Source organism: Pinus tabuliformis, chromosome 8, assembly GCF_031772625.1.
Source record: "Pinus tabuliformis cultivar Carrire ecotype Pingquan chromosome 8, CPIR1, whole genome shotgun sequence".
Taxonomy (NCBI): Eukaryota; Viridiplantae; Streptophyta; class Pinopsida; order Pinales; family Pinaceae; genus Pinus; species Pinus tabuliformis.
In genome coordinates this window covers 1364011638-1364024868 of record NC_142294.1, presented here as the reverse complement: position 1 = coordinate 1364024868, position 13231 = coordinate 1364011638, and the positions used below count along the sequence as shown (strand labels likewise).

At 36.6% G+C, this 13231-nt stretch overlaps 1 protein-coding gene across 1 annotated transcript; it reads right to left on the bottom strand.

Annotated features, from left to right (window-relative positions):
* Positions 1-7446: 7446 nt before the first annotated feature.
* LOC149240564 (uncharacterized) lies at positions 7447-12928 on the bottom strand. Its single transcript, XM_089370220.1, has 3 exons — positions 11531-12928; positions 8771-11278; positions 7447-8001 (listed from the first exon to the last, which is right to left on the bottom strand). Exons 1-3 carry the CDS (start codon positions 12926-12928, stop codon positions 7447-7449), a joined length of 4461 nt encoding a protein of 1486 aa, XP_089226346.1.
* Between the last annotated feature and the right edge of the window lie 303 nt (positions 12929-13231).

Here is a 13231-nt window from a genome sequence, read left to right as displayed (position 1 = left end):
ATTGTCCTCTAAATTCGACATGAAAGATCTTGGTGCTACAAACTATATTTTGGGCATGGAAATTAAAAGAGACGGGGCAAAGAGGAAGCTTTGGTTAAACCAGAGGAAGTTGAGACAATACTACAGAGGTTTAATATGCAGGATAGTAAATTGGTGAATGGTTCCTATTCCTGTAGGTGTGAAGTTATCTATTGAACAGTGTCCAAAGACACAAGAAGAGGAAGAGGACTTGTCCCGTTTTCCATATGCAAGTGCATTTGGTAGCCTAATGTATGCAATGGTCTGTACTAGACTAGACATTGCATATGTAGTGGGAGTATTGAGCAAGTTTATGTCGAAACCAGGGAAGGAGCAGTGGACAAAAGTGAAGCAGGTTTTCAGGTATTTGTGTGGCACTAGTGATTATGGTTTGTGCTACCAAGGAAGACCGGATTGGACAGAGTTTTGGATATCTGTGGCTTTGTTGATGCAAACTAGGTTGGAGATCTGGATCAGAGAAGATCTACAAGTGGGTATGTGTTTAACCTATTTGGAGGTGCAGTCAGTTGGATGAGTAAGAAACAATATATAGTGGCACTATCAACTACAGAGGCAGAATACATGGCAGTCACTCATGCAAGAAAGGAAGCAATTTGGTTGCAGAGATTGTGTTCAAGTATGGGGTTAGTACAAGGAGCTATAAGGATAGACTGTGACAACTAAAGTGAAATTTTCTTGGCAAAGAACCCTGCTTACCATTCAAAGAAAAAGCACATTGATGTTCAGTATCACTTTGTGAGGGATATGATAGAAGACAAAAGGGTGTTGCTGGTAAAGGTGAACACTTTGAAGAATACTGCAAATGCATTGACAAAATCTATGAGCTCTAAGAAGTTCTCTTGGTGTAGAGAAACAATGGGCATTGCAGGGCTGGATAAATGACTAAGCTCTCCTATGGCCTCCTACAGAAAGAAAACAACAAGTGGGAGAATGTTGGGTTGTGTTATATTCTTTCCACGACTATCCCACGTAGTTAACCGAGAGGTTAGAGGGGGGGGAGCCCCCCCTTCGCTGTGTCGATTTCACAGTAGGGGGTCACAGGGGGGGCAGAGCCCCCCTTCATTGCCCCCATTGCGCAATGAGGGGGTCACAGGGGGGCAGCAGCCCCCCCTGTTCGTGGGGTTTGAGGACGGCGGGTAGCCCCCCTCTACAGGATCTAGTGCAACGCCCCAAGGAAAAAAATTTTGGACCCCATATTAGGTTGGGCGGACCTACCTATGGTTTTGTGCATGGTTTTCGCACATGGTTTTGGACGCGATGGTTTTCAGTCCATGTTATTAGATGCTTTAGCATGTACAAATGTATTGTAACATTGAAAGGAACATAATGAAAAATCAAGTTGGTAGTCCCAATTTTGGGATCTAGGGGAAAATCTCTGTAACACATATTTCATTAAATTTGGAAGTTTTTTATTACAAGGCCTTCAACAACATTCATTCTTTTGTAAATTGCCATATTAACTTGATTCAACATTAAAATAATTTTAGTAATCTCAAACCAATTAGAAATCGTGAATGGGTCAAACATGGGGTTGTTATGTGCAATAGTATCAATACACAATAGGAGTGTGAAATCAAAAATAAATTACATTTTTAAAGTTATATGAATACAAATAACTAAATGAAATTCAAAAAATTACTTCCCATTCATGTCCAGTATTAGCAGTGATTTTGTCTTCAAGTCATATTGGATTCTAATAATGAAATTATTTAAACCACAAATAAACTATTTAAGAATTGAAAATGACAAAACGCTAATATGGATTGGAAAATCAATGTCCTATGGTGCAAAAAGTTTAAATACAACCATTTTTTACCCATCTCTTTAATGAGTCTAGATGGTCCACTTAACACATAATTTGTTAATTAATTATTCCATGTTTTATTAAGAAGAGAATTTTGTTTTGCATAAAGTTTTGTTTCAAAACAATACAATATGAGATTAATACAATCTTAATAAATTACGTGATAGACAAATAAAAGTCAATAAATGGATTCCTTATTAAATTAAATGAGATGAGATGATTGAATATACAAATAGTTGATTTAAGAATATATGAAAAAAAAATTGCATTAAAAATTGAATACCCTACAACTTAACGAGTAGTATTCACTTATGAGCCATCACCCATTAGCCTAAATAGTCAACGTAATACTTATTATCAAGAAATTAAAAGACGTATTTTTCGAAAAAAAATGCATCATAATATATGGATATTATAAATCACATTTATATACTCATATCAATGGACATAACTAAGTACAAGTCAATAATATAATTCTAGCTCAAGTGATGATTTCAGTTTATTTAAAATACGAATTTACAAAAAAATGACTTTAAATAATGAAATTAGATGCCTTACAATTCAAAAAGTTCAATGACATAATTCATCCATGATTGTGTCTAATCAAACCTTGATAATCCACTTATCAATTATTATCATCATATATATGTTTTTTTAAGAAATGCAAAATTATTTAGAATACATTTTTATCTCAAAAATTACATATCACATTTATGCGCTCATATTAGTGCATTTTATATGTAAACAATGAATAACTCACTTTGTACCTTGTTGATTTTCAATATGATATGATTGCAGTTACAACCATTAATTGATTCAAGCATATAAATTTATGAAAACTATCGATTGAGAAATCACATATCTTATGCTTCAAAAATATCAAATCATTTACCTATGACACATTTCTCATTAGCCTTACTAGTGAATTATGCATTGTGAATAATGAATATTGCACATAACATTTATCAAGTAAATTATTATAATTTCTTTAGTAAGAATAGCACCTTTGTTTTCAAGTATTTTATTACAAGGCCTTCAACAACATTCATTCTTTTGTAAATCGCCATATTAACTTGATTCAACATTAAAATAATTTGCAAGTAATTTCAAACCAATTAGAGATCATGAATAGGTCAAACATGGGGTTGTTATGTACAATAGTATCAATACACAATAGGAGTGTGAAATCAAACTCTTAGAAGAAATTTATTTAAGCTAAATCATATTAGTATGTCAAACATAAAATAAGGATATTATAGTTATGGATAACATGCTAGATTCCTCGATGTTTAAATTTTATGTTTGGAAACTCTAACCCCCTTTCCCCCAACCTACAAGGGATTTGTTGATTGAATGACGGTGATGTGAGGATGTTATTGTAAATGACAAGGATAGGTGTCCCTTGCATTGCATTTAGACTAGTCTACTAAAACCTTAGTAAAATGTTCTTGTGCTCAATTTCCTATGGTCCCTTTGTGCCTTTATGAAGCACTAATGAGGGGGTCATCATTCATCTTCATAGCATGCAGGCATCCACTATAAAAGTTATACATTGTTGATCTAGGTATTTCAAGAAGGTTAGGTACCATTGATCTATCTCCACTCAAATCCAAGTACATTTAATGATATTTCTTAAATGGGTATTCAAGTCATTCCATTATGATGGACAATGTCACAAATTGAAGTAAACAAGAAACTTTAGTGGTGAATTCTTGTAAGTAGTGGAGGCAAGGGTTTTCAAATATTAGCACAGTTGATAGCAGTGTGGGTATTTATCTCTCCTTGTAAACATTGTCAAAACCAATAACAGTCTTGATGTAAATTTAGTGTCAACCAATTGTATGGAAAATCATGATTGACCATTACTTTCACTAAGAAGAGAAAATGATAAGCATTTTTAATGGGGAAGAAATAAATGTGAAACATAACTCATGTATTTTAGTTGAAATTTATATAAGTCCCTGTTTTCTTTAATTATTAAATACTTAATGTAAATAAAAATAAATTATCATTAAGATATTGATTTTGAAGATTAAATGTATTAAAAGGCATTCATCTATGACACTTGATTTTTCATGTAGCCTGAATAAACCACTTAAAGCTGATTATCAATTAATCTTAAATAGTTTTATATAAGATAAATCGTTACTTGCATTAATAGCTTTATTTCAAAAATAAATTACATTTATAAACTTATATGAATACGTATAACTAAATGAAATTCAATAAATAACTTTTGAGTCTTGTTGGATTCTATGAGATTATTTCAAGTACAAATAGTTTATTTAAGAATTCAAATTTACAAAATGTTAATATTGATGGGAAAAGCATGTCATATGGTGTAAAAAGTTTAAAGGCATCCATTTATGGCCCATCTTTTGAATGAGCTTAAACAGTCTACTTAATGCTCGTGGTGAATTTATTAATCCATGTTTTATTATAAAATTCATTTTCTTTACATGGTTTTTTATTCTAGAAATAACAATTTCACATTTATACATGCATATTAAACCACATGATAGTTAAATAAAAATCAATTAATGCTTTCTTGAATTATTGACTTATATGACATGATTACATATATGAACAATTGATTTAATAATGCATAGTTAGAAAAAGTTGTCAATTCAAAATAGAAAAAACTAGTTAGAACTCATAAATAATTGATTTTAAATTATTAATTTTCTAAAAAATATATTTTTTACTTACTTTGAGATCTTTATTTTAAAAACAAATTCCATTTATACATACATACATTCTAAACATAATTTAAGACATACTTGTCTTGTTGGTTTCTATGAGATTATTTCAATTACAAATAATTTATTTAAGAATTGAAATTTACCAAATGTTAATAAAGGTCGGAAAATCAAATGTCATATGTTACATAAAGTTTAAGTACACTTATTTATGACCCATACCTTGAAATAACTTTAGCAATCTACTTAACATTCATTACCAATTAATTATTCCATGTGTTGTTAGGAAAAACATTTCATATTACATGGAGTTTTTTTTTTAAGTGCCACATTTACACACTTAGATTAAACTTCATGATATGAAAATAAAAGTCGATAAATGGATTTATATAGACCACTTAAAACTCATTATCAATTAATTATAATGTGTTTTGTAAAATATATATATTTACTTACATTAAGGGTTACATTTAAAAATTGCATCACATTTATGAACTTCTATCAATGCATATAACCAAATAGAATTCTTCAAGTCATATTGAATTCTATGAAATTATTTAAACCACAAATAAAGTATTTAGGAATTGAAAATGAAAAAATGCTAATATGGATTGGAAAATCAATGTCTTGTGGTGCAAAAAGTTTAAATACAACCATTTTTTACCCATCTCTTTAATGAGTCTAGATGGTCCACTTAACACATTGTTAATTAATTATTCCATGTTTTATTAAGAAAATAATTTTGTTTTTCATATAGTTTTATTTCAAAACAATACAATATGAGATTAATACACTCTTAATAGATTATGTAATAGAAAAATAAAAGTCAATAAATGGATTCCTTATTAAATTAAATGAGATGAGATGATTACATATACAAATAGTTGATTCAAGAATATATGAAAAAAAAATATGGGTTAAAAATTGAATGCCCTACAATTTAACGAGTAGTATTCACTTATGAGCCATTACCTGTTAGCCTAAATAGTCCACTTAATACCTATTATCAAGAAATTAAAAGACTTATTTTTTGAAAAAATGCATCATTGTATATGGCTCTTATAAATCACTTTTATACACTCATATTAATGGACATAACTAAGTACAATTCAATAATATAATTATAGCTCAAGTGATATGATTTCAGTTTATTTAAAATATAAATTTACAAAAAAACAACTTTAAATAATGAAATTAGATGCCTTGCGATTCAAAAAGTTCAATGACATAATTCATCCATGATAGTATGTAATCAAACCTTGATAATCTACTTATCAATCATTATCATCATATATATGTTTTTTTAAGAAATGCAAAATTATTTACAATATATTTTTATCTAAAAAATTACATATCTCATTTATGCATTCATATTAGTGCATTTTATATGTAAACAATGAATAACTAACTTTGTGCCTTGTTGATTTTCAATATGATATGATTGCAGTTACAACCATTAATTGATTTTAGCATATAAATTTGTGAAAACTATCAATTGAGAAATCACATATCTTATGCTTCAAAAAGATCAAATCATTTACCTATGACACATTTATCATTAGCCTTAATAGTGAATAATGCATTGTGAATAGTGAATAATGCACATAACATTTATCAAGTAAATTATTATAATTTCTTTAGTAAGAATAGCACCTTTGTTTGCAAGGAGTTCTATTTCAAAACTTATATTTCACATTTATATATGAGTATTGATACATATAAGTAAACATAAGTCATTAAAAATAACACACCTCGATGGTTCATGTAAGATAATTTGAATGGAAAACAATTCATTTAAGAACACGTGCGCGCGCACACATATCTTAGAAAAAAAATTGATACAACAAAGTCATTGCAAAAACATTTATAAATAATAAGAATTATACATATTAATATAATTGGCAATTCCCATATTTTTCAAAAAATATAAAATCATACAAATTGATTCAACAAAAACTGTCCAAAATGTATTAAAAAAATAGAATGTACTTTTCAACAAATTTATAAAAGAACTTATCTCCAAGAACTACAATGAAGTACATGTTCTATTGAACATTCGAATGTACTCATGTTTTTGTTTGATACGATGAAGTGTCTTAAGAAAGGGGAATAAAACTTGCATAAGCCACGTATCTTGCTCTTTTCCTGTATATGATTTTATCAAGATGTGGTTTGATCGATATCTAATGAAATGAGAAGTATGCTTTTCTTCATCTATTAGCAATACATTTGATTCTTCATAATTATCTCCATATTGGGACCACACATCAATCAACATTTTCTTGTAAAATTATCTTGCTTTCCCTACTTCCAATTTTGTTTGCAAATGACAATGAGACCTGTCCCATGCAAATTTAAAGTCCTCTATATCAATATTTGATTTTTCAAGTACTTTTCAAATGTACTTGTCAGTGACATTTAATGTCCATATTGCGACATCATAATTTCTTAAGCAATATTTTAATACTTTTACTGAAAAGGCCTTAAAAAATAGGACCTATCATCAATCTGCTAATCTGGTTCTCTTTGAATATGAAAATTTTGTTCATCTTTGGTGTATGATTGGAAGAATACTCTTCCACTTCAAATATCAACAACATCTTTTGACTTGTAGTAATTCCCAACTGCATCTGCATTGCAACCACATGTATGATATTAATATATCTCCACTTCAACACTTCATTGTTTTTTTTTTTACAGAATCGGATACTTATATATTATAAAAGCCAACAAAACAGAGTTCTAGTACATAAGGAAAATAGATATGAGAGCTGAGGACCAAAAGCGGGTTCGCAGACCCAGTTTCCTCGTTGCTTCTCTTAGTTAAACAGAAAGCAAAATAAAAACGGTTGTATTGCCTTACGAAGGAGCCACCTATCCAGCAAAATTTACAATGCATAACCTTTATGGAAGTTTTTGAGTGGCAGAATCATCAGGAAGCGGGTCTTTCCTGATGTTGGCTTTAGTTGAAGCCTCTGCTTGGGAGCTCTGAGTAAGGGAGCGAATGTGCTCGATGGCCTCCTCCAAATGACTGCATCTCTCCTTCAGCATTTCTATCTCAGCCTTTCTTTTCTCCAACTTCTTGCGCTTCGAGTTCCTGTCTGCCTGGTAATCGTCCTTCAGCTCATTGAGGTGCTTAGTCAAGCGATTGATCATGAAAGTGTGGGTTTTGCACATGGTGCAATCCTTGTTGTTGAAGATCTTGTCAAGGGGATTGCTGGCCTGATCCTGAGCAGAAGTCTGACCCTGTTGGTCTGCCATCCGAGTTGTTTGATGAAGGGGAATTTGAGAATGAGGAGGCGAGCCGAGATCAGATGGGGGAAGGAAACCAGAGGGGGAAGCTGTGAAGGGGAGGGAATGAGACAGAAATGAGGAGGGAAGAGCTGCACAGGGAGGGCCGAAGAGGACCAGAGGGACCTGAGGAGCTCTGCTGCACCTGTTAATCCCACTGTTAGAGAACTTAAACACAAGAATTAAGTAGACAGAGATTACCACGATCAGGGAGCGCTGGACACGCTTCCGATGGGAGCGATCCGCTTAAGGAGAGTGTCGACGCCTAAGTATTTCGCACTGTGGGAGCCCAGTAACGATGAAGTGTGAATGATCGCTTTGAGCCAAGCTACTATATGTAGTATGATGAGGTTCCCCCCCTTGCTTGGGCAAAGTCTGTGGTGATCTGCTCATGAAGTGATTGAGATCTTCAAATAAAATCTTGCTGCACGCGGGATGGAAGTCGAGGCGTTGGAACAGAGAGTCGATGCAGAGAATATCTGCAGAGTGAATCTGAGACTCATGTGAGAGGATGACTGATATGGCGTGGAACGGGATTGGGGACCTGTTCTGAGTAGAATAGTACCGATTTGGTCTTTCGAGAGGATAAGGCAGGAGGAGTGAGGAATCAATAGGGTATCGATCTCGGGCAGAGCGGGGTCTGAGATGAGGGAGAAAATCTTGCTTCAGGTTCGAAGTGCGCTCTCCAGATGGGCTGAAATGATGACTGCCTGATGAGTCAGAGGGGAGATCACTAGAGGAATGAGAGTGCATTGTTCTGGGATCGATGGGAGGGGAGAAAGACGGCGGAGTGAGGGGGAAAGGAGAAACGAAGGATGAGAGACCGGTGAAGTGATTGCTGATATGACAGATTCCGAAGACGCTGTTCTTGTGTGCTGTCTGGCAATTTGGTTTCTTATGGTATCGCCCTTTCATATATTCTTTCATTCTCGCAAACCTGTCCTTGCTGCCTGTTAACTGCCTTGCTGGCTAAGGAGTCCGCCTCTGCGTTATTTTCTCTTAGGACGTGCCTAAAGGTTACTTCACCCAAATTTCTGATGTTGTCGATGATTCTCATCCTTATGTTGTTGAGGCCTGCTTTGCTGAATTCTTTGTCTGTGCTCATAGCTGAGATGATGATGGCCGAGTCCCCAATAATGATGGCGTTCCTTAATCCCAGTCTGGAGAGAATTTCAGTGCCTAGGAATAAGCTGTAGGCTTCAGCTATGTTATTCGAGGCCTTTCCAAGTCCCCATTCATAACTGCAAATGGAAATCCCCTTATGGTCTTTAATTATGCCTCCTGCTCCTGCTTCTCCGGGATTATTCTTTGAAGCGCCATCAAAGAAAAGAAGGGGGCGATTTTGATTGTAAATCCATTGGCTTACCTCTTCTTTAGTTCCCCTAAGTTTCCAGATGGAAGGCTTCTGGTATGCTTTGTTCTGGGGGGGAGGACTCTGAGAGTGGCTGATGTTGAAGGTACTGTACCAATCCCTTTCCTCTTGTGCCCAGCTCGTCTGGTCTGGAGGGGCTATGAAGTTGGCGCTGACAGCTTCAGAAATGTTAGCAATTGTTTTTGCTATGACATTGTCTAGTTTAGGCGTTTTGTTGTTAAAAACGTGATTGTTCCTAGCTAGCCAGAGATTCCAGCATAGGGTAGGAGGAATGCACTTCCACACTCTGATTAAATTATTCTTGCCTTTTCTAGAGTGAGGGAAATCTTTCTTCCAGTTCTTCTGAAGATTGTGCATCTGGTCGGGGATTCCCCGAGTATCCAAGGGCCTTGTTAACTGTTTCCAACAACTTTTAGCGAAGGGGCAGAGAAGGAAGGAGTGCTGGATAGACTCCTCCTCTGATCGGCAGAAACAACAGATCGAAGGGCCTTGAATTCCTCTCTTTCGCAGATTCTCAGCTGTAAGAATTTTCCCTTTTAAAAGGGTCCAATTGAAGTGTTTTACTTTTGGGAGGCATTCTGACTTCCAGGCAGCTGTGTGGAGGTTCCATTTTGGTGCAGGGTTTGAATTTTGTAAAGATTTGTATCCTTCTTTTACTGAGAAGGGCCCTCCACCAATGTCCCAGATGTATCTGTCTTCGTTCTCCTTGTTGATTGGTGCTGATCCAGAGAGTGAAAGCTTCAATGTGAGCCAGAGTTCTTTGAGGTCCAGAGGGAGTTGCAAATCTTTCCAGGCGAGCCATCTATTTTGGTTCCACAGAGATATATCGTACAGGGTGATTATCTTTCTTTCCTCCATCCAATCTTGCAGGGGCCTGAGCTCTTGGAGGAGGTTTCTGGGATTGGAGTTCATTATTCTGTCAGACCATATTTTGGTGTTCTTTCCATTGCCTGGGAGTTTGGAGACATTTTCTCTGAAGTGTGCCAAGACTTTCTTGATGAGACGCCACATCGGAGTGCATGGCCTGTCTGCTATTGGTTCATTGAGGATGTTGGAGTTTGGACCTCTGAGATATTTCCTTTTTATTGTCTCCACCCACCACGAGCCATTTCCTGTGAGAATCCTCCAGATCAGTTTGAGCCCCAACGCCTGATTGGAGAGGCTTGGGATTTTTATGGAGAGACCTCCTTTTTCATAAGGAAGGGTGACTTGTTCCCAGTTGACAAGGCTGAATTTCTTTGTGTCCTGTTTACCTCCCTGCCAGAGAAAACTTCTCATTATGAGTTCCATATGTTTATGGATACTTGCAGGAGCCATAATGACCGCATATTGGTAAATTGGGAGACCTGAAAGGACAGAATTTATAAGGATGGTTCTGCCAGCTAGGTTTAGCCAAGAGGCGCCCCAGCTCAAGAGAAGGCCTTTCATCTTTTCAATGTGATTTGTCCAAACCTCTGCTTTGATGTGATTCTTTGCCAGGGGCAGACCCAAGTAAGGAAATGAGCTCCAATTTTTTTGAAGTGGAATGTCCAAAATTTGGGCTATTCTCTGCTGTGTCTGATAGGGCACATTCCAAGTGTACAGTTTACATTTTCTGTTGTTCAGTTTGCCTCCGGAAGCTTGAAGGAATGCATCCAGAACTCTTTTGAACCTCCTAGCCATCAGACTGGAGGCTCCCCCAATTAGTAAAGTGTCATCCGCGAATAGCGAATGATTTATCTCCTTTATTCCTCTTTCAATGCGAATTCCTGTGATTTCTTTTTTGTTGCGAAGATTTTCTAGATGAACACTCAGAGTCTCCGCCATGATAATGTAAAGGAAAGGGGAGAGGGGGCAACCTTGCCTTAGCCCCCTGGAACTTCTGAAGAAATTGCTGGGGCGACCATTGATCAGCGGGGCAGTCCAGGGGTTGGAGATACACCCGCTGATGATGCTAACAAAGTTGGGGGAAAAGCCAAATTTTTTTAGGACTGCACTTAAGAAGGAGTGGTCCACTCGGTCAAATGCGTTGGCCATGTCCAGTTTGATGATCATTCCACGTTCTCCTCTATTGTGGCTGCTATGAATGGCTTCCTGGATTAAAATAACATTATCAATGATCTGCCTCTTTGGAACAAAGCCGCCCTGGTTCTCTGAAATTAGAAGAGGAAGAAAATTCTTCAGCCTGTTGGCTATTATTTTTGTTATGATCTTGTATGAAACATTGCAGAGCGAAATGGGCCGGAACCTATCAAAAGATTTGGGGTTTGCTTCCTTGGGAATCAAGGCTATATGCGAAGACTTGGTGTTGTCCCCCAACTTGTGTTTTCTAAATGCATTTTTTACCATTCTCACAAAATCTTTCTTTATAGTTTCCCAATGCTGCCTGTAAAATGCAACTGTAAAACCGTCCGGCCCCGGGGCCTTATCTTGCTGCATGTTGAAGGTGGCTTCTTTGATTTCTTCTGCTGTAGGATCTTGCTCCAACTTGTTATTGTGTTCCTCTGTTATTTTGCTCTCTATTACACTTAGGAATGCAGCGCTGTCATATTGTTGGGGATCTGCCGAAAGAAGAGCCTTGAAGTGATGGAATGCTGCGTTTTTTATGTCTTCTTGCTCCTTCAACTCCCTCCCTTCCACTTCTATTTTGTCTATCTGATTGCTGGCTCTTCTAATTTTGACATTATTGTGGAAGAAAGAGGTATTTTTATCCCCAGCTTTCAACCATAAGCAGCGGGATTTCATTCTTTGCTCCTCTTCTTCCACGCGGTTTTGCCTATATAGCTCTTTGTACAAGTTTTTTTCCTTCTCTAGATCTTCTGCTGTGTATTGCATCTGTTCTTTTTCTTTGTGCCAGCTCTCCATCTCTGTTAACAGCTCTGTTTTCTTTTTCCTTTCAGAGGTTGCTTTCTCTCTCGCCCATTGCTTTATGACTGTCCTGAGATGTTTTATCTTTGTTTCCCATACGAAATGTGGCGAGCCTAGTACTTCATTTGCCCACTGATTTCGTACAAGGGTGCGAAAGTCCTCATGGGAATCCCAGGCTTTGTTATATTTGAAAGGAAGAGGGCCTAAGTTTATTCCTTTGTCCAAGGTGAGGACCACGGCCTTATGGTCCGAAGCTGTGCCATGAATAATGTAACTCCTGATTGCTTGGAAATTACCTGCTACACCTTCCTGAATTAGGATCCTGTCCAGCCTCTCTTTTATATTGTGTGATCCTGTTCTCTTATTGGTCCATGTGTATTTGCCATTCGACAGTGGGGTGTCTATCAAGTTGAAGAGCTGAATGATGGCTTCTAACTTGTCTCTCGATGGGTCTGCATGGTAGTTCCCGCCATATTTTTCTTCCACCTGCCTAATTAGATTCAAATCTCCCCCCAGTATTATCCTGCTACTATGGATAGTGGTGAGATCCGCTTCTATCGAGTTCCAGCAGCTGGCTTTGTCTCTGTAATGGTTAGGTGCATATATATTATAGATGTGATAAACTTCTTGGTTGCTTTTATTCCTTAGATCTGTTCTGATCCACCAGTTGCATAGCTGAGAATTGATGATTTCCCACTTATTTTTGTTCCATAATGTTCCTATACCTCCTGAGGCCCCATCTGAACCTTTTGAGATGCCTGTGTAGTTTTTGAATCTTTGGGTTTGGAGTAGAAAGTCCTGCTCGGTGGTTTTGGTCTCCTGGATTAGGAGAATGTCTGGCTGTTCCTGATTTATAAGATCCTTGATTGCTTTCATCTTTAAGGAAGAGCCGATCCCCCTACAATTCCAAGAGACCAAGTTCATTATTTACCAGTTGTGGGGTGGGATCCTGATTTCTCCTTGGCCTTTTCGCCGCTTCCTTTTAGCTTGCCTAGGAATGAGTCCATGGGTTGTTGGGTACCGGTTGCCATCTCTTTGGCTGCTGTTTCGTCCCTTAGCTCTTTATTCGATTTTCGACCAACTTTTCTCGGGGGATCTGATGGCTGGTTGGCTTCTTTTGCTTTGTTTCTAGTGAGAATTCTTTCGATGGTAGGAGGGGGGGAGGGAGGATGGTTGGAG